Source organism: Gallinula chloropus (assembly GCF_964237585.1).
Source record: "Gallinula chloropus genome assembly, chromosome: 30".
NCBI lineage: Eukaryota > Metazoa > Chordata > Aves > Gruiformes > Rallidae > Gallinula > Gallinula chloropus.
Window position 1 is genome coordinate 2,233,236 of NC_140115.1, and position 21,455 is coordinate 2,254,690.

At 53.0% G+C, this 21,455-nt stretch overlaps 1 protein-coding gene across 1 annotated transcript; it reads left to right on the forward strand.

Moving 5' to 3' along the window:
- Positions 1 to 1,193: 1,193 nt before the first annotated feature.
- Positions 1,194 to 11,068, forward strand: LOC311202480 (scavenger receptor cysteine-rich type 1 protein M130-like; the record flags this gene model as incomplete). The annotated part of the gene is made up of 11 exons (XM_084277065.1): positions 1,194 to 1,215; positions 1,700 to 1,834; positions 1,952 to 2,008; positions 2,178 to 2,492; positions 3,160 to 3,480; positions 3,564 to 3,878; positions 5,112 to 5,426; positions 6,564 to 6,701; positions 7,465 to 7,560; positions 7,992 to 8,075; positions 10,989 to 11,068. 11 exons carry the CDS (start codon positions 1,194 to 1,196, stop codon positions 11,066 to 11,068), a joined length of 1,878 nt encoding a protein of 625 aa, XP_084133191.1.
- Between the last annotated feature and the right edge of the window lie 10,387 nt (positions 11,069 to 21,455).

Here is a 21,455-nt window from a genome sequence, read left to right on the forward strand (position 1 = left end):
TCCTCATGCAGCTGGGTCTGCATCTACAGAGATATATTACCCTTTCATCACTGTCGTCTCTGTGGGGCCCCAGGAGCTGTGACAGGGAGTGAGGTGCTGCAGGGCTGTTCCAGCAGGACAGGAGGCTGAGGCTGGGGATGGAGGGACTCCTGTCCCCTCAGGTGCTGTGTCTGCTGCTCTGGGTTCATCTGTGCAGAGGTAAGTGCAGGATCCTTGTCCCACAGACAAGGCCAGCAGGCACCACTGGGAACACCAAGATATCCCTGGGAATGGGGTATCTTTGGTGGTGTCACTTGAGCTGAGGGGAAGATGTATCCCAAGTCAACTGAACATGTTCCTTTCCCTGTGATTCTCTGGGTCTAGAGGGAGCTGTGGGCCTGGGGGCACAGGGCCATGCAGAGGGGTCTGGACATGTGGGGAGATGGTGCCCTGTGAAAGCCCCAGAGAGAAAAAGGACCCTCCACATTGCCCTGAAGACAGTGTGGAAGAACCCTGAGGACAGTGTGGAAGGGGAGATGGCTCACACTGGTACCTATGACTTGGCCTGGGCAGGAGGGACCTCCAGACATGTGGTCTAGGGCTCAGTGCTCTCCTGAATGTTCCCGTGTTTGTGTTTCAGGGGCTGCAGAGGTGAGGCTGGAAAATGGTGGTGGACGCTGTGCTGGAAGAGTGGAGGTGAAACAACAGGGACAGTGGGGGACCGTGTGTGATTACTTATGGGACAAGACCGATGCTGCAGTGGTTTGCAAGCAGCTGCGCTGTGGGAATGCTGTTGCAGCTCATTGGCTTGCACACTTTGGGCAAGGATCTGGCCCCGTTTGGATGGCTGGTGTTGAGTGTCGTGGCACCGAGTCTGCCCTGTCTGACTGCACAAAGAGAGGCTCAGGTCAAGGGCGCTGTAGTCACAGATGGGATGCTGGAGTGACATGTTCAGGTAAGGATGCAGCCCATTCCCCACTTTTGCGGCCAGGATGGGGGAAGGGACCTGGCTGTGCCCTCAGGGAAACAAGGGGGTACTGGAGAAGGGCTGGGTGTGGCTGGTCACACTGCCGAGATGGGATTGTCGGCAGTGTGACTGGCCACAGTCCTCATCCCCAGTGTCCTCATCCCCAAGGAAAGCCCAGCAGGAACCTGAAACAGGCTGACCCCTGATGTGGCTCAGCCCACCCTCTGTGGGTGCCTAAAGCAGGGAGATGGGTGCTGTGCACACCTGCGGTACGCTCTTGCCCTGGATGAGGACCCCTCCCTGGGTGGGTGCTGGAGCTGGAGGCTGGTGCAGACAGTGGTTGTGGGTACACCCACACTGCAGAACCCTCTGGGACTGAGGGGGGCATTTCTGGTGGCTCCAAGGGGTTCCTGGGCCTGGCCCTGAGCTTGTAGGTGCAGAGCAGGCTGCCACTGACAACAGCACCTAGGACCATCTCCTTGGGCCCATCCAGGGCCTGGGGCCCGTGCCCAGCAGCCCAGGGTCTCCAGAAGAGCAGCAGTTTATCTGAGCGGTGCCTGTGCCTGTGGCTGTGGGAGAACAGCCAGCCCCCGGTGCTGTGCTGATTTCTGGAGAGCAGGGAGGGACTCTGGTGGGTTTGTGCCATCAGCACCCACTGGGAGCTGCCTGTAGCCACCTGAGAGATGAGGTGAGACATGCTCAGCACATTGCCAGAGGGCTCTGGGAACTCACAGGGGTCTTTGCTTGCTCCAGGGTTTGTGCGGCTGGTTGGAGGGGGCAGCCCCTGCTCAGGACAAGTGGAGATCCGTGATGAGAACCAGTGGAAAACTGTCTGTGACTTGGACTTTGGTCCCAAAGCCGCTGACGTGGTCTGTGAAGAGCTGCAGTGTGGGGTAGCCCTGTCCATCCCTGGGGCAGCTCATTTTGGAGAAGGTGTTGGTTCCATCTGGGACAGGGAGCTGCAGTGCTTGGGGAATGAATCCTCTCTCGCCTTCTGCCCCACAGGGTCCCCCAGACATCCACCCTGCACCCACGCCAATGATGCCAGTGTCACATGCACAAGTAAGGGGTCTGGGCACATTGCTGGGTATGAAAGCAGGAGGGACGATGTCTTTTTCTGCAGCCCTAAGAGAATGCAGAAGGAGGAGAAAGGAAGGCTGTCCATCTGGCCAGTCCTCCAACTGCCATAGGTGAAGAGAACCAATGACCTTTTTCTCGTCTTTGTCCCCAGAGTACACAGGGTTCAGGCTGGTGAATGGCAGCACAGCTTGTGATGGGCGGGTGGAGGTCCAGGTGCTGGGGACCTGGGGCACCCTCTGTGACTCCCACTGGGACCTCTTGGACGCCCACGTTCTCTGTCGCCACCTCGGCTGCGGGTTTGCTGAGGCCCTTCCTGGAGGAGGGCGTTTTGGGAGAGGGACCGGCCCCACCTGGAGAGAGTCATTCCACTGTGATGGGACAGAAGCCCAGCTGGGACAGTGCCCAGTGACTGCCCTGGGAGCCTCCCCATGCTCCCACGACAGGGACGCTGCTGTCATTTGCTCAGGTGAGTGCTGGGAAAACAGCGTCTTACCCCCATTTTCCCCTGGGGTGTGACATGGCCACCCAAAGCAAGGGATCCCATGGCAGCCACAGGGTGAACTTCTCCCTGGAGAAAACCTCCCTTCACCTGGAGTGATCTGGAGAGCTTGATCTGCTCCGACTGAACGCTCTGATGTGGGAGAGCTGACACTGAACAGGGTCAGACATCTCTGCCTTCCTGGGACAGGGATCAGGCCCTGGAGCCACCAGAAGTCTTGGAGTCAAACCAGTTCCCAGTCCCTGATCCCCAGAGATGCAGAGATGTGTGGGGTGTCCCATGTATCAGCAGTGCCAGGGCAGAGGATGAGCACGGCTTCTCCTGGTGCTGCCCATCTCCAGGCCATCCAACCATCTGCTACTCCCTCCTGCAGGAGCTGCCCCATCTGCCTCAGCAGGGACATGTTGGGTGTCTGTGCCCCACCAAGAGCAAAGAGAGTGTCTTGCCCAACAGGGCTCAGTCCCTGGGAAACCAACCATGAGAAAAACTGCTCCTGAAGCTCAATGCAGAGTGCTTGGGCAGGCAATGGATCTCAAGGGGGCCATCAGGCTTCCAGAGCCTGGAGAGGCACTGCAGGTCTCTGGGCTCTCTGGTGCTGCTGAGGCTGGGCCATGGCTGCTCTCCCCAGGCTCAGACAGCTCCGGGGCCCTGCGGCTGGTGGGTGGAGGCAGCCGGTGTGACGGGCGAGTGGAGATCTTCCAGCGCGGGACCTGGGGCCGAGTCCTGGATGACCAGTGGGACGTGCAGGAGGCCAGCGTGGTGTGCCGGCAGCTGCGGTGTGGAGAGGCAGAGAGAGCCTACAACCCCCCAAAGCCTGAGAGAGGGACGGGTCCTGTGGGGCTGCGAGGGGTGCGGTGCACAGGACATGAGCCCCACCTGACCCTCTGCAACACCTCCCTGCCCGAGAGCGCGCTGGCAGCTGGGATTGCCGAGGACGTGGGGGTCGTTTGCCAGGGTGAGTGGCACTGCAGGGCCCCCCGGGCTCTGGGCTGGGTGGGCACCATCCCCTGACAGCAGCTGGGCTTCTTCCTGCTGCAGGGAGCCGTCGGGTGCGGCTGGTGAACGGGCCCGGGCGCTGTGCAGGCAGAGTGGAGATCTACTACCGGGGCAGCTGGGGGAGCGTCTGCGATGACGGCTGGGACCTGCCCGACGCCGCCGTCGTCTGCCAGCAGCTGGGCTGCGGAGGGGCGGTGGAGGCCGTTGGCTCTGCTGGCTTCGGGGAAGGCACCGGGCAGGTCTGGCTGGGCAGCGTGAGCTGCTCGGGGGCCGAAGCTGCTCTCTGGGACTGCCCGGCACGGCCCTGGGGGCAGCCCGACTGCGGGCACAAAGAGGACGCCGGAGTCGTCTGCTCAGGTCTGTGCTGGGAGCTGTGCTGGGAGCCCAGGGACAGGGGAGCTTGGGACAAGGGGAGAGCCGGCAATGGCTGAGGCTGTCCCTGGCTGCTGCTGAGCCCCTGCCCAAGCCCATGCTGGGGACACCCACACACAGGTCCTCTCTGTCCCACATGGCATCTCTGGGGAGACAATGGAGGGAAGGGTTGTCTGTCTGTCAGGGGCTGCCAGGGGGACTGTCTGGCCATGTCTTTTCATGTTGAGGACCTGAGGACTAGATGGACACCCCTGATCCCACATCCCTGCACCATCCTTTTCCTTTTGGCCTCTCTCCTCACAGAGTTTGTGGCCCTGAGGCTGGAGAACAACGGCAGCTGCTCCGGGCGCCTGCAGGTTTTCTATAACGGGACCTGGGGGAGCATTTGCTCCAACTCAATGACTCCCCAAACGGTGTCTCTGGCGTGCAAGGAGCTGGGCTGCGGGGATGCAGTATCCTTGGATCCATTCCTGACTTATGGAATGATGAGTGGCCCTGCCTGGTTGGATCGTGTGGAGTGTGGGAAGAGTCACAGCTCCTTCTGGCAGTGTCCCTCCACTCCCTGGCACCCACAGTCCTGCACTGACCTGTGCGATGAGACCCACATCACCTGCCAGGGTAACTCTGAGCTACCCGGGCACCAGCATCCCCAGCTCCTGCTCCATTCTGGGCACCGTAAGACACAGACAGAGCCCACGGGGGCTTTTCTTTTCCATGCCAGACCCTTCTGCTGCTGGTGGTGGCACAAAGGAGCCTTCAGCTCTCAGACCCCCACATTTAGCAGCAGCGGGCAGCCAGGCTGCCAGCAGTGCCTGGGGGAGGCAGAGGAGTCTGCAGAAGGGGTCTCAGAAGAGACCCATCAGGTCTCTTTCTCCAAAGAGACACTCTCCAAAGAGTGTCCCCTATCCTGCCCTCTGTGAACCAGGCTCCCTTTGGGGCTGGGCAGTCAAGGTCCCCCACATTGTCGGGTGTGTCCCTTGAGTGACTTAGGGATGCACAGGCAGAACTCAGCCCCTCTCTCTGCCACATGACCCCCTTGCTGCAGCCCCTCACCACAACATTTCCTTCTACAGGTAGACAGCCAGGAAAGGCCCCAGCCCTGGAATCCACGTGCCCAAACTCCACGAGCTGCACAGGTAGCTGCTCCTCTGCAGGCCTCTCCCCTGGCAGGGCTCTGCCTGCTGCCCTGGAGCCCTGAGGGGTCTCTGCCTTCTCCAGACAGGGAGAAGATCCGTGTGGTGGGAGGCGAGAGCGGGTGCTCGGGCAGAGTGGAGGTCTGGCACCGCGGCTCCTGGGGGACGGTGTGCGACGACTCCTGGGACATGCTGGACGCGGCAGTGGCGTGCCGGCAGCTGGGCTGTGGCCCCGCAGTGTCTGCCCTGGGCGAGGCGGCGTCTGGGAAGGGGACGGGCCCCATCTGGCTGGAGCAGGTGGAGTGCCGGGGCACAGAGCCATCTCTGCAGCAATGCTGGGCCCGGCCCGGGGACAGCGGCGCCTGCCGGCATAAGGAGGACGCTGCCGTGAACTGCTCTGGTGAGCATCTCCCGGGGGCTGCACTGTCCTGCCCGTGGCCCCGAGCAGGGCCCTGGGCTCCTGCCTGGCCACCTCTGAAGGAGCAGCCCCACAGGAGGGCCAGTGTGGGTGGGATGTGCCAGGGATGTCTGCACACATGCACACACCCCCGGAGTGTCAGAGAGGAGGCTCCCCAGGACCTGCACACCCAGCCTCTCAGCACAGCTCTCCTTCTTCTCCTCTGCAGCTGTTTTTCAGGGTTCTATACTGGTTTGAGGGGTGCTATACTGGTTTTGGGGTGTTCGTACTGATCTGGGGGGTACATACTGGTTTTCAGGGGGGTCTATACTGGTTTGAGGGGATTCTGTACTGGTTTTATTGGGGGTTCATACAGGTTTGAGGGCGTTGTGTACTGATTTGGTGTTCTATACTGATTTGCGAGATTCTATACTGATTTTGGCAGTCCATACTGGTTTAGGGAATTCATACTGGTTTGTGAGGTTTTATACTACTCTTGGGAGTTCTATACTGGTTTCTGGGGTTTCATACTTGTCTTGGGGGTTTTACTGGTTTTAGGGCGTCTATACTGGGTTTGGGTAGTTCTGTACTGGTTTGGAGGGTTCATACTAGTTTTGGGGTTATATCATGTTTTTTTGGGGGTTCATACTGGTTTGGGGGTGGGTGCATACTGGTTGGGAGAGCCCCATGGCAGTCCCACCAGTATTGCCAGCAACCACCCCACCAGTGTCCCCAGTAACCAGCCCCTCAGTACCAATTACCCAGCGCTGCAGTATCCCAGTTAATCCACAGCTCTCCTTCTCTTCCTCTGCAGCTGCACCCAGGACCACAGCACCAACCCCCCGAGCAGGTAACCTGTCCTGTGTGTCAGCGCTGGCTCTTCCCAGGGCCGGGCTGTGACCCACAGCCAGGGGGAAGGGGCTCCTTGCAGAGGTGGGAAACTCCCAAAAGGTGTCACTGGGTCAGCAGTGGGGGGGGGTGGGGTTAGGGAGGGCTGTCAGTCCCCAGAATGGTGGAACCTTCCCCATCACTCACCTCTGGGGTCCCTTACCCCGGTATCACGGGGTCAGGACTGTGGTGTCACAGCCCCCCACCTCTCCCAGCCCTGGGGCTGCTATTTCTGGCTTCCTGCCTGTGCAGATGCCACCCGCGGCCGTGTGACAAGCAGCAGGAGAGAGTCCTTGCTTGTCATCATCTGTATCATCCTGGGAGCCCTTCTCTGCTTGCTCCTGGCCCTCCTGGCTGGGCAAGCGTGGAGCGCCAGGGCTGGGCGCAAAGGTGGGTTTGTTCTCCATGCTCCCAGGTGAAGATGGGTGTTGGCAAGGCCAGGGGTGCTGTGGGGTGTCAGTGAGTGGTACAGGCAGAGCTGGGGGACAGGAGTGTGTGCTGCCCACAGTCCTATGTATCACCCCATTGACTGCCTGACCATGGGCAACCAGCAGTAAGGGGGAGAGAGAGTCCAGACGTGGGGGGAGTCAGGGATGGGGCCAGGAGAGAAATGGCACAGCTGGGCTGGGGAGATGGGATAAAGGAGGATAGATGAGGATGTGCCACGGGTAGTGCTCTGGGTATATGGGGAGGGGGCTCTGGGGGTGCGAGATGCTGGGAGAATCATTGGGCAGCACCTCCCATCCTTTCAGCATCAGGACCCCTGGCTGTTCCTCCACCCAACCCTTACCTCCCCCCAGCAGGGCAGGGGCTGTGTAATGGATCCACTGGGCAGAGAGTGGACAGCTCCAGGGGAGAGGAAAGGCAGGAGCTGCTCCAAGCTCAGCACCAGGAACAGGATCCAGGTTCCAGAGGGGCACAAGGGCTGTCTCTGAGGGATGATGAGGGTGTCACTGCCCATGACCATCTCCATGGGGACATTGCCCTTCCTGAGGAAGTGGCAACAGTGACTGAACAGCACAGTGGGGCTGTGCTGTGGGGACAGCCCTGGGCTGAGCTGGGGGAACAGGGCAGGGGGAGCGGATCAGGATCCATCCCTTCACTGCCCATCCCTGAGCCACATCCCTGAGCCAGACCTGCCTCTTGTCTGCAGCCTCTGAGCGAGCCTGGAAGCCCTTCCCTGAGGCCCTGTATGAAGAGATCGGGTACAGCCCAGCATTGGAGAAGCAGGCAAGGTTCAGCATATCAGGTGGGTGTGGGTCCCTCATGGGGGCCATATCTCTAAGGCTCTTTCCCCTGGCCCCCACCTAAGACTGACCCCCTGCAGCCCCCTGGCCCAAGGTCCCTGCAGCACTGGGGCTGTGGGTTCTGTGGGGAGAGCAGACAGGTTTTGGGGCTGCAGAAAAGCTTCATCCTCACCAGCTCATCCTGTCCCAGCCAGTGGACAGCCCCTCTCTGTGTGTCCCCACATCCCATTGTCAGCTGAGGGGTGAGGGAAGGGGCTGTCCTGGGGCAGCTCTGGGAGCCCCTGTGAGTTGGGGTTTTTCCCAGGAGAGCAAGGAAACTCCTGACCCGCCATCCAATGCAGCCCTGGCTCGGTGGGTCCCCTGTCCCCAGCAGCACTGAGCACAAGCTGGGTCAGCAGAACTCACCCCATAAAACTTCCATCACTTTCCCCAGGCTCCTACTCAGAGGGGTCCCTGAACAAGATGCAGACCCACTATGAGGACATTGAGGAGGAGGATGGTCCAGGATCAGCACCAGGTAATGGGGGGCAGGAAGGGGTGGATCTCTCCTCCCTGCACACTGGTGATGGACACCAGTGTCACCGTGAGCAGCAGGGGAGGAAATGGGCAGGGGAATCCTCTGGTGCTGCCAAATCCAGTCTCTGAGGCCCATGTCCCTGCCCTTCCTCCCTTCCTCTGCTCTGCAGGATGTGTCTTCTCACTGTCAGCATCTCCCTTCTCCTTTCAGACATGCCTGTCCTGCGCAGAGATGACCCAGCAGATGGCTTTGACGATGCCAGGGAGGTTTCTGAGCCTGGGGAGGATCCAGTGTCTGGGCAAGGAGACTGGGAAATGCCCAGGGCACCAGAGGATGGAGCTGGTCCCAGGGATGCACCTGGAGGTGAGAGGGACAGGCAGTGCTGTGGGTTCCTGGGGTGCCAGATGAATTGCTGCCATATTGAGAGCCCACAATCTGGCAATAGACCAACCTGCCCTGGGTGTTTTCCTTGGGGGGGGACCCTTGGTGGAAGAGGGAGGTGAATATTTCTGCACTGGTGAGGAGAAGGGAGGAAGGTGATGTACAGGTCAGGATGGGCACCTCGTGGGACAATCACTCAGTGGGCTGTCTTGCTGCTTGCAGGGACACACCTGCACCCCCAGAGACGTGCTGAGGCCCCTGGAGCTGAGGGAGATGCCTGGTCCCCTCCCCAGGACAGTACAGTCTATGACGATGCTGACGAGGTGTCTCTGGCACATCCCCCTGAGGACACCAAGGCTGTGACACCAGAGCTCAGTGCACAGCAGCCCCTGAGCTCTGGGCCAGCACAGCCCATCCCGGCCATGCCGCTGGGTGCAGCCAGGAGGGAGGAGAGGTCTGTGCAGCTGGGAGAGCCCTGAGCACCAGGGACCCGGCTGCCTTCTCCCAGGGGCAGCAGAAACAGCCCGGGGTTTGCTCTCTGTTTATTCTGCTGTGGTCACTCTGTGCCTCTCCACTTGTTCCTATTAAAAGCCTTTGGGATAGGAAGGGCTATTTTTCTCCTTCTTAACTCTGTGAGAGGGAACTCCTACTCCCCCTCCTTCCTCACTGACCCTGGTGTGTCTGGGATCTTTCCTCATGTTCCCCCCTCCTCCCTTACCCCTGTCCCAGTCTGGCATTTGTGCCCTTTCTAAACCCACCCTCACAGAGCAGCACCCCCTCTGCTGATGTGCTCAGCTGATGGCAGCAGTAGGGCTGCTGCAGGGCTGCCTGGACATGGGGGAACCAGAATGGGGAGCCCAATTTCCCTTCTCACTGGGGCTCCTGCTGCCTCTCTGCTGCCAAAGGCACTGATGTGGAGTCCCACAGAGAGTAACATCTCTGCCACTGTCAAGAAACCCAAATGATCCTCTGGAGGGGGAGGGACACAGAGAATGACCTGACACTGAGGGAGTAAATGGTTGGGGTGACCAGTTGAGGGTTGGGGTGATCGTTGAGGGTTGGGGTGAAAGGGGTTGATGTTGGAGGGAAATGGTCAAAGCCGGAGGCCAATGGCCAAGGGTTGGTCCAACCATCAAAGATCCCAGGGCATAAGGATTCCCTGGGAAGGGGCTGGAGATGGTTGGGACACCCGATACGCATCATCAGTCAACGACGATGACACGGCCACCGACTACTGTGCCAGAGATGGTGGTGGTGCTGCTGATGGTGGTCACCACCCCATCGCCATGTCCCCACCTCCTGGCATCTCCCTGGCACAAAGATCCAGGTCTCTTTCAAGCACAAACTCCAAAACCATTGGAATTTCACCCAAATTCTTCCCGGAATCCCAGCCATGACTCATCCAGCTTCACCCCTTCTCACTCCAGGATGTTCTCCATGCCCAAGGAACCAGGAATTCCCCCAAATCCTCATATCTCCCCCAAAATCCTCTATTTTCCCCAAAAATGCTCTATTTCCCCCCAAATTCCCTAATTCTCACATTTTCCCCAAAATTCCCTCAAGGGAAGAGATTATTACCAGACTATTACCAAGGATGGGTGCCACGACGAGAGGGAAGATGCTGCCAATCAGTGTGATTGATAAAGCAACTTCAACTTCATTGCAAGCACACCCTTCCTTTGATACTGTTCCTACCACGTGTTGTACCTGTCGTATTCTAATTGGCTCTTAGCTAAAGGTTACATTTACATACTCCACTGTGGGGAGCATGGTTCAGTGTTGGCTAACAGAGAAGGGACATGGCAGCCTGGATCCGCTTAGAATGCTGTAAATAGGGTAAGGGTTAGTTCACAGTCGGCCTAACCTTGGAGCCGACTGTGACTGGATCTTGCTGCCTCTGTTATAGCTGCAGGAGAAGATAAGGAGCTGCTCTAACCGCAGGAATGTGTAAACAGAACACAGAAGGGACGGGCTGGCATTTAGCACATTAACCAATGATGAGCTTAGCTATTGCAATATGTATGAGCTAATTATCAAGGTGTATATAAGAAAGCGACACGGCTAATAAAGTGAAGTATACTGAACACTCACATTGAGCGTCTGTGTCTTCCTTCCGTCGGTTCCTCCCGGAGGATTGATCCAACAAATGGCGCCCGAACAGGGACCCTGCCGGATGGGGACTCTGCTTCAGTAATCCGAACTCGGGAACCGGCGGAACATTAGGAACAGCTGGTCCTGCTGCGAGGTCAAGGCGGCGAGACACAAAAGGGGGTCTGCACGCCAGGACCGCAGAGGAGGCGGAGAGGACACAAAAGGGGGTCCATGCCCAGGACGAGAAGGGGTCCTGTCAGAAAGTTCCGCCGCAGGTCTTGCAAAGGTTGCAACGGTACGTGAGTAATAATGGAATGACAAGCGGCTTATGATTTACTTAAGTGCTTTTTAGAAAAGCGTGGGACTCTAGAGATCGATTGTCCCAAGAACTCCCAGGGCTATTAGCTTACGGGGTGGCTAAGGGGTGTTTCGTGAATCCAGACACAGTGTTTGAGCGGGGCGAATGGAAGAAATTCGGGGATAAGTTGTTTGAGGAAGTGATAAATGATGATGGAAAGTGATTATGTACTTACTGCCCCAACTGGACTATCGGTAACAGCTGAACCCTTTAAAACATCAGGGGCTTGTGAGACAATTCCTCCACAATCTGCTGTCTAAGAGAGTGATTAAGAATTATGAAGTCTTTGAAACCCCTCCTTTTTGTGGAGCAAAGAAAGAAAACTGATAACAAGCCTTGACAGCACATTTGATTTACATACTTGGGAAGCTATTGGAGCTCAAATCCTTGACGAACCCTCAGTTCGGGCGAAAGAAACTAAATCCTTAATAACTCTCTGGAAATCAAGTAAAACGACTTTAACCAAAATAGAGGCAAAACACGTAGCTGCTACTTCAGCCTTTGCAGCTTTAGCACCAGTTCTGGATTCTACAGAACCAATTTAAAAAGGGGAAAATCTACTATGAAGAATGTGTTTTTGTTTCTGGGTGCTCTTTCACCTACCCCAGTTACTATGCTAAGTAATAATGCCGTGTTATCAGAGCAAAGTGATAAATCTGTCAGAACTGACCGGGAAGGGGAGCGAGTAGTGCGCGTAAATCTGCCACCACGGCCTGCGCCCCCCCCACTACTATACCTTTGGAAGGAAAAATGTGGAAACAAACGTACAACTGACTGCCTTTAATATCTGTTTAACTTTTACTGAGCCTAAAACACTCTATGACACAGTCAAAAATGTTAACTGGCATCGACAACTTCAGCCTGTCCTTGAAAAGCAGGAAAAAAGCGGAGAGGGCAATGGCATGCCCCGCTGGGAAAGGGTTTGCAGAACTGCCCACCTGAAACCTACTGAGAGAGAAACTACCTATATGAAGAATCATCACCTAAGGCACAGAGCAGTGTTTCCCCATGGACAAGGAACCTAAGCACAGGGACAAGAATCCTACGGAGATGGACACATCACCCACACCTCATCAATCCCCAGCGAACTCACCAATCCATCACTGTCTCCTGACGCCCGAGACACTCTGCAGAGACTGCTCATCACAGCCTGGACACGTAAGATGGTGTCAGAATGGGATAAAGGGTTACATCAGGATATTTGGATTCCTACTCAGTTGCAGAACTTACTGGGGAAAAGTTTACGTGGGACTGAGCGGGTGGTGGAGAGAGTGAATAGTGGGCCGGTGGGAGGTGGACGGAAAAGGGAGACCGGTGGCAGGTCCTGGTGTTCCGCCAGGTCCTAGTGCTCACCCAGGGCTCAGCCCCGGTGACTGTTGGGGTCGTGCTGTGGTTCACAGCACGGAGAGTAGAAGGGCACTGCGGGCAGCAGCCGACACCACTGACACCAGGCTGCGCAGCCAAGTGCTTTGGCAGAATTGCCATAGAAGTGGGAGAACTGCCCCACCCATACGGACTGGATGTGACAATTCGCGTCTTGCAATGTTGTTTGTTTGATGACTTGCTTTGCAGTGTTTGTTTGTATGTGCTATGGGTTCAGAGATGCATTTATCCACTGAGAGCAAGGCTGCCTACTTAGCAAAGGGATTTTTGATAGCAATCATTGAAACTGGGCAGCTTACTTTAGAATTTCAACTTGAAAAACAGAAAATCCCCATTTGGGCTGATTACTAGCTACTTACTTGGACAAAAATATTGCCCATTTGCAATCTTTAATACAGGAGTAACTGACTACGGAGCGTATAAAGCCTTCCACAAGTTTGTGGGCCATGTAAAAATTTTAAGAAATTGGGTTTGGTTTTTTTTCAAAAGGTATTATTGTGTCTTGCTTCCACAAGGCATAAAAATTCACTGACTATATGCCAGACTTATGTATCCTGGACACTTGCCCCAGTATGAAAACTGCATCCTGATCTAATCTTTTATCATTACATGGATGAGAATTTGACTACAGAAAAAACTTGGACTTTGAAAGTTTGATTCATGAGTTACCAGCGGAAAGAATTAGAGATTACTGTGTTTTCTGGCAGTGTGAGCTACTGCACAAATGGGAGCATCCAGTCAGTGTGCTCTGCTATAGCAGCACTTGACTACCCCGTGAAATCAAACTGGACAACAGCTCAGAATATACGGCACGAACATTGCCTGTGTTACAGGGACACCACATTTGCCTACAGGCAAAGCCATGGTAGAATGTATGAATCAAACTCTCACAAAGCTCTTTATGTTTTGAACTAGTTCTGTCTGTCACAGAACAGTTTGGTACCTCCAATAGTGAACCATGCAAAAAAAAAAAAAAAGGGGGGTGGGAAAAGGGAGCAAAAAGTCAATGTCAAGTGTTATTAAGAATGAAGTTCCAGGTACTAACTTGGGAAGGAGATCTGCCTGTGTCATTACAGATACAGGAGCCAAGCAGATAAAGCCGTGGATCCAGAAGAACTCGAGCTTGCATGAACCAGAATGAGATCCTGATCCCAGTAACTGAAGTCAAGTGTTCCAACTGCAGCCACAGTGGACTATGAACTTTGCTGTGGGATATTTTGAATGATCTGACAGTCATTGAAAAATGCATGTGTTTGTGTTAAATGAAAATTAGGGCAATAGTGATTTCTGCACAGCCTAAGGTCACAGACTGCAATCGGTGCCTGCAGGGAAACGTGGGGCTGATGTTATCTGCACTCCTGACACTCCTGATTGGCAAAGCAAACAAATGCAACAGCAAAGGTATCGAGACACTTACAATTGGTTTCATGACTGGGGAATTTCAGGATGGATATTGTCAATGGTCAAATTTGGATTATTTGATTTTATAATTATGGTATTTGTCTTACATTTACTGTCGTGTTCATTGAGCTTTCTGCAAAGGGCCCTTGCAGAGACCTCAAAAAGCAGTTTTTGTAACACAGATACTAAAAGGGAAAAAATTGGCAAGGAGGACAGTGGGCCTGCCGGCGGCCTGGCTCTCCTCACAGAAGACAATATCCTTGAATTCCCATGAGACAGGAAAATTACTCATGCTGAGAGGTATTTGGTAATTACATTCTCAAACATAGTGATCTTGAAGACAGAGGTACACACTGCCTCAACCCAAGAAGGAGTTGTAGGAAAATATTTGAGAGTAAGTGAACATGTGGTTAACGAGCCATAATAAGATGGACAAAACACAGCAGGTGTGCAAATAACTTTTAGACATCAAAGATAAGCTAACGATTAGCTATAAGATACGCTTCTCAAAACTCGTTATAAGTACTAATTAATCACTTTGGTAAATTTGTTTGCACCTTATACAAATACCTCTAACATCTCACTAGGACAGCGGTGGAGAAGCACCGCTGAGGGCATAGTGGAAGTTTTAGCTCGCCTGAATCATATGTTGCCTTGGGACCCCCAAGAATTAGATCTATTGGGCTCTGTGGCAGTGGGAAATAGTAGCCAAAACTGGACCAAAACATGCTTTATACTCAATGATGGAGTGCAGATGTATTTTAAAAGTATACAGTGGACCAATATCACTTCTAGAACGCCCGGTTTTGACCAACACGGGCCTCATTGTGGCTACAATGATACCCGCAGTGATGCTGCATTCACAGCATTTAATACGAGTTCTGTTAACCTTACTGGAGCCATGGCCTTACCCCCAGGAATGTTTTTGATTTGTGGGGACCGAGCATGGCAAGGGATACCTGCCAATCTGTTAGGAGGACCCTGCTACATAGGGAGATTAACGCTCTTTGCCCCTAATCTTCATGATCAGCAATGGTTAAACCTGACCCTTGCAATGAGGGAAGACAAAAGCAGTGGACGCAGGCTGCTGGAGTTAAAAACATTAGGGTCGGATTGTAAGGATGACGTGGAGTTGTGGGGTCCTGCAGAAAGATTCTTTGCCGCAGCATTAGCGCCAAGTGTAGCAGTTGCATATTCTATGACCAACCTTAATAAGCTTGCGTGCTGGGCTGTTAAACAATCAAACGTCACCACGCAAATTCTTTCCGAGATGTCACAAGATACGGATAGCCTGAGGCATGCGGTATTGCAGAATAGAGCTGCTGTAGATTTTTTGCTATTGGCACAGGGACATGGGTATGAGGATTTTGAAGGGATGTGCTGCTTTAATCTCTCCGACCACGGCCAATCGATCCATGAGCAGTTGAAGTGGTTGAAGGACCATACCCAGAAGATTACCATGGAAAACAACTGGTTTGATGACCTGTTTAGGAAAATGTTTGGCAATGTAGGTGGATGGATTTTGGGATAAATTAAGGAAGGGCTACGCATATTGCTTGTTATTATATTAATTTTAATTGCAGCAAGGGTGATTTTTGGCTGCCTTACGCAAAAGCTTGAGCAACTAACCGAGGAAGTTTTTTGTTATTTTTTATATTTTTATAAAAACGGGGGAAATGTGGGGAGCATGGTTCAGTGTTGGCTAACAGAGAAGGGACACGGCAGCCTGGATCCGCTTAGAATGCTGTAAATAGGGTAAGGGTTAGTTCACAGTCGGCCTAACCTTGGAGCCGACTGTGACTGGATCTTGCTGCCTCTGTTATAGCTGCAGGAGAAGATAAGGAGCTGCTCTAACCGCAGGAATGTGTAAACAGAACAATAAAGGGACGAGCTGGCATTTAGCACATTAACCAATGATGAGCTTAGCTATTGCAATATGTATGAGCTAATTATCAAGGTGTATATAAGAAAGAGACACGGCTAATAAAGTGAAGTATACTGAACACTCACATTGAGCGTCTGTGTCTTCCTTTCGTCGGTTCCTCCCGGAGGATTGATTCCAACACTTGTAGAGAGTGATAAGGTCTCCCTCAGCATCCTGAACAATAAAATGCCCCAGTTCCCTCAATTGATCCTCACAGGTCTTGTGCTGCAAACCTTTCACTGTCTACTCTGCCATTCTCTGGACACAATCCAGCATCTCAATGTCACCACATGTGATGTTCTGCCAGCTGGATTTACCTCCATTCACCACAGCTGTTTGGGCCCAGCCTTCAGCCAGTTTCTGACCCAGCAAAGAGTATACCCATCTAATCCATGCTTCAGCAGGATGCCCTGGGGGAAACTGATGAAGGCTTCACTGAAGTCCAGGTAGATCACATCCACAGCCTTCCCCTCATCCACTAAGCAGGTCACCTTGTCATAGAAGGAGATCAGCAGCTTGAAGCACAATCTGCCTTTCCTAAACCCATGCTGACTGGGCCTGATGGCCTGAGTGTCCTGCATGTGCTGCATGATGGTATGCAATATGATTTGTTCCATCAGCTTCCCCAGCACCAAGGTCAGGCTGTCAGGCCTGTAATTCCCCAGGACCTCCCTCTGTCCCTTCCTGTAGATCAGTGTGACATGTGCCAGCTTCCAGTCAGGTGGAACCACCCTGGTCAGCCAAGACTACTGGTAACTAAGGGAAAGTGGCTTGGGGAGGAAATCTACCAGCTCCCTCAGTACCTTGGGGTGGTTCCCATCCAGACCCATCAACTCGCATGGATCTAAGTGGCTGAGCAGGTCAGTAACCAGTTCCCCATGGATGATGGGGACTTCAGTCCATTTCCCATCCCCATCTTTCCACTCAGGGTCTGGGTATCAGGAGACCAATGGTGTTACTACTAAGGACTTAGGCAAAGTACATCAGCCTTTTCTTCATCCTCCATCACAGTGGTTCCCTCCCAATCCAGTGAAGGTGGGAGATTCTCCCTGGTAATCCTTTTGGTATTAATTCTATAAATTCATTAATAACAAAAGGATTACCAGGGAGAATCTCCCACCGGTATTGTAGGTCGCAAACAAAAGTTGCAAGGGCTGAAAAAATTTCCTTTCTAGAAACCTCCCCAGGTAGCCCACTTGTAGCCCCAGTATCTTTGGGGGTCAGGGCTTTCCTAGCCAGGGGAACAGTCCTACGATTGCCCCACACAATTTTTGTGGCTCTACTAGGTTCTGCCTTTGAAAATTCTAAACATCAATAGCTCCCAAATACATCTGTGAAGGCTGAAAGATGTTCCTGGGCTGAAACCCTACCAGATAGCCAACAAGCAGCTCTTGTAAACTTTGGGCAAAGGGCATTCCTGGCTATGGGAATTGTCCTATAACACCAGACATCACTTTCCAGCTCTACCAGCGTCCACATTCAAAGATGCTAAATGCCCAGCAATAGTTCCACAACAAAAGGTTTGAGGGCTGAAATATCTTGGGAGTCTGAAAACTCCCCAGCATGCCCAAAGGCAGCCCCAGTAACCTTGAGGCTCAGAGCTTTTGTAGCTGAGGGAACGATCTTAATAGTGCCTGATGTCATTTTCAGTCTCTACCAGCAACCAACTTCAAATGAGCTAAATGTCCACCAATAGCACCAAAACAAAAGGAGCGAGTGATTAAAGTTGTTCCTGGCTTGAAACCTACTCAGATATCCCATTAGCAGCACCAGTAATCCTGGAGCTCAGGACTGTCCTTCTCAAAGGGCACAGTCCTTACAAGTGCCTGACAAAATCTTCCGGCTCCAGCAGCCTCAAGTTTCAAAAATGCAAAATGTCCAGCAAGAGCACCTAAACCTCCCCAGGTTGTGCACTGGGAGCACCGGTAAAGCTGACCCCCTTCACACGCTGCTTGGCCGTAGCAGGCAGCTGAGGAGAGAGATTTCATGGGTATTAAACTGGATCTTGTGTAAATGCTGTTTGTTGTCAGAGAAATCTGTCTGTGCCTGTGAGCACAGATGATGCTAGAAAAAGGGTTGGGAGTCCCAGGAGGCCAGTGAGGGAACTGCTGGGCTTGGGGAAGGTCAAGGTTCTGCATGCAGGGTTGGGTCTAAGGAGACTGCTTTTTCTGCCGGTCCAGATCTCTTTAGGTGACCTCTGGACCAGCCCCCATTGCAGCATGCTGCTGAACTTTCTTCCATGATCTGAGATATGACAGAAACATTTTTTTCCTACGGAAAAATCCTGCATTGTGAAACTCCTTTGAAGTTTTCATCACTCAAATAAAACCTCTCCAATTAGTTGTACAAGGCTAATTTTTTATTAAAGAAAATGACTTGAAGAGCCATGGTTGTAAGGGCTTTCTGGATGTTAATGAGCCCCATGGTGTGTTTTATTCTGAGTCAACAGACCTCAAGGTAGCAAGAGAAGAATGATGAAACCTCTCCAGATGTTTAGACAGGAATAATGCCCAAAGTACCTTGAAGCATTTACAGGCCCCACCGACAGTCACTACAGACAAAGACTCCCCAGGGGCTCATTAGAGCAGACAACTGGAGGCCATGAGGACAAACCCAGGCAAAGCACAGGCAGCTCTGATGCTGAGGACACCCTGGCTGGGTCTGATGAATCAGAAATGCCAAGTGCTGACCCCCAGCCCCTGGGCAGGGAGATCCTGACCCTCACCTGTGTCTCAGGGCTCTTCCTTGGGATGTGGGGAGTGTGACACCAAGGGAAGGACAGGGATGTGACACATGGAGGCCTACCCTGGGGTGGGTGCAAGGGGAAAACAATGCTCTGTGGCCATGAGGACAATGTGTCTCCTCTGAAGCCTCTGTGGCAGGGACATCAGCCACAGCTAAGGGGGCAAAGACCTCGTTACTATCAGGCCCTTTCATCCTGGCTGGCACACTTGGCCATCTGCAGCACAGCCCATCCCACACTGCCCCACACCTGTGCCTGTTTCCCTGGAGGCTGCAAGCACCCAGCACCCTTCCCAACCTTGATCTCACCCCATGATGTCCCTGCCTGTTCTGATGTCTCTCCATCCTCACCAGCTGCTCCCACAAGCACAAACCCACCAGCTCACCCACACTTCCTCTGAGTGACTTTTCGCATCACACCACTGCCCTCACAGTGACATTTCTTTATCCTCATGTCCACTCTGACCTTCAAAGCTGCAGTTTCAGTGGATTTGATACCCTATGTGCTTTCCACATACCACAGACAGGGCTTCCCTTAGCCTCTCCTTCCCTGCCCTAAAAAAGCAATGGTCACTCAACCTCTCCACACAAGACCCCTCATTGTAACTTGGCATACTTTTACTGCCCACACGAGTGTTCCTCCCCATTTCTCCAAACTGGGGAGTCCCACACTGGGACTGACTGCTACAGAAGTGACCTCACCAGTGCTGCATCCAGATGGACAAGAAGGGCCCTTGTCTGTGTGGCCACGCTCCTCCCAGTGCAGCCCAATGTGCTCATGGCCAGATCCCTGTTCAGCACCTCTGACTGCTATGGCAGCCCCTGGAATGACCAAATTCTTCTTGTGCCCGGTTCTCCACCCATCATGTCTGAGCTGCCTTGATGTGCGGGTGTTGTGCTGGAACCTTTGGTCATGGTTTCATCCCAGCTGAGGGCCGGGTACCACACAGCTACTCTCTCTCTTTAACAGGGTGTGGGGGTGGATTATGGCTGGGATGAAGGGAGAAAAAAGGAAACCAAAACACGCAAAACATTGTGGGTTGGGATGAGAACAGTCTACTGGGCCAGCAGAGAGAGACTGACAACAACAACAGGACTTTGTAGCACAATATACAAACTGGGGCTGCACAATGCAGTTCCTCACTGAACCTCACAGCTCAGGGGGAACAGCTCAGAGCTGTCCTGAACCTGGACAGTCCCCAAAACTCCATATCCTGGATCTGCACGATCCTCTCCCCTCCAGCCATCATCTGAGCATGACACAATTGAATGGAATACGCTCTTTGGCCAGTTTGGGTCACCTGGCTGTGTCCTGGCTGTGTCCCTGCCCAGCTCCCTGGGTGCAACTCGTGTTCTCGGAAACAGGGCAGCATAAAAACCTGACAAGTCCCTGACTGCTTGGACACAACTCGACCATCCCTGTGTTATCAGCACTGCTCTCATCTGAACTCCCAAACACGGCATTACACCCATTGCCAGAAAGAAAATCAACTCTATCCTGGCTGAAACCAGCCCACCTTTGCAGACAACAAGTGCAACACAACAGTGGGCTCACTCTTGTAGTCATACAGTATGGATAATCCCTTGTGTCAGTTACGGTCAGCTGGGCCTGTTCTGTCCCCTTCCCAGCACTTGGGCACTCCCAGTTGACTCATTTCTGGAGCAAAATTAGTCCAAAGCCCTTGATGCTGTGCAAGCCCTGCTCAGCAAGGAACAAACACTTTTAGTTAGACTTTTTTGCTTACAAATCCACCCCACAGAACTTTGGGGTCTGCAAACATGAGAATTAATTCCAGCCCAGACAAAATATGGTCAGGAGGAGAAGATCTCTTCTGGTTGGAAACATTCTTGATCTTTCTGGTCTGGAAATCCTGGAGTTTGTCAAGGTCAGTTTGAAGTGCAGCTCCATTTTGTTAACAGTGCACATGTGTGCATGCAGGTATCTCTCCAAATTGTGTTCCCTCTAACAAAATGACAGCAATTGGTGTTAAAGAACCTGGGACTCTATGGCTGGACATTCAGCATGTTTGAAGGTCGATGAAGGTAGATGACGAAAATGAAATCAGGCCTTTTTAGGACCATTCTCGTGGCTAGGAATGCCCTGAGCTCCAGGCTTACCAGTGCTCCTAGTGCAGTGCCTGGGGAGGATTCAGTCCCCACACCTTTTGCTTTGGTGCTATTGTGTTACATGAAGAAGTTTTGAATGTGGATGCAGGTATATCTATAGATTGACATCAGGCCCTGTTAGTACTGTTCCCTGTCTGGGAATGCCCTGAGCCTCAAGGTTAATGGGGTTGCTCATGGGCTACCTGGGGGAGTTTCAGGCCAGGAACCTCTTTAATTCCTCACACCTTTGGTTGGGGAACTATTGCTCTACATTTAGAATATTTTAAGGGTGGTGCTGGTAGAGCTTGAAAATGACATCAGACTCTGTTAGGATCGTTCCCATGGCAAGGAATGCCCTGATCTCAAGGGTTACTGGGGCTACTTGCCTCTCACAGTGGAGGTTTCAGCCTGCGAACATCTTTCATCCCTCAAATTTTATTTAGGATGGAGTTATTGCTGGAGCTTTAGCTGTTTCGAAGCTGGATGGTAGCAGAGCCTGGAAATGACATCAAGAACTCTTAGGACTGTTCTCCTAGCAAGCAAATCTCTGAGCCCCAAGGTTACTAGGGCTGCTAGTTGGCTACCTGGGCATGTTCCATTCCAAGCAACTTTTTTCAACCCTCTCACTTTTTCTTTGGGAGGTATTGGTGGACATTTAGAGGTTTAGAATTTGGACACTGGTAGAGCCTGGAAATGACATCAGGCACTGTCACCACCATTCCCTTCGTAAGGACTGTCCTGAGTCCGAGTATAACTCGAGCTGATAGTGGGCTACCTAGTGAGGTTTCAAGGCAGGACAATCTCTCAGCCCTTCATTTTCTTTTGGGGGATTTATTACTGGATGTTTTGCAGTTTCAAACCTGGACGTTGTTAGAGCCCGAAAAATGATGTCAAGCACTGCCAGGAAGATTCTGTTGCCTATGAAAGCCCTGAGCCCTAAGGGTACTGGGGCTGCTTGTGGATTATCTCAGGAGCTTTCAATCCAGGAACATCT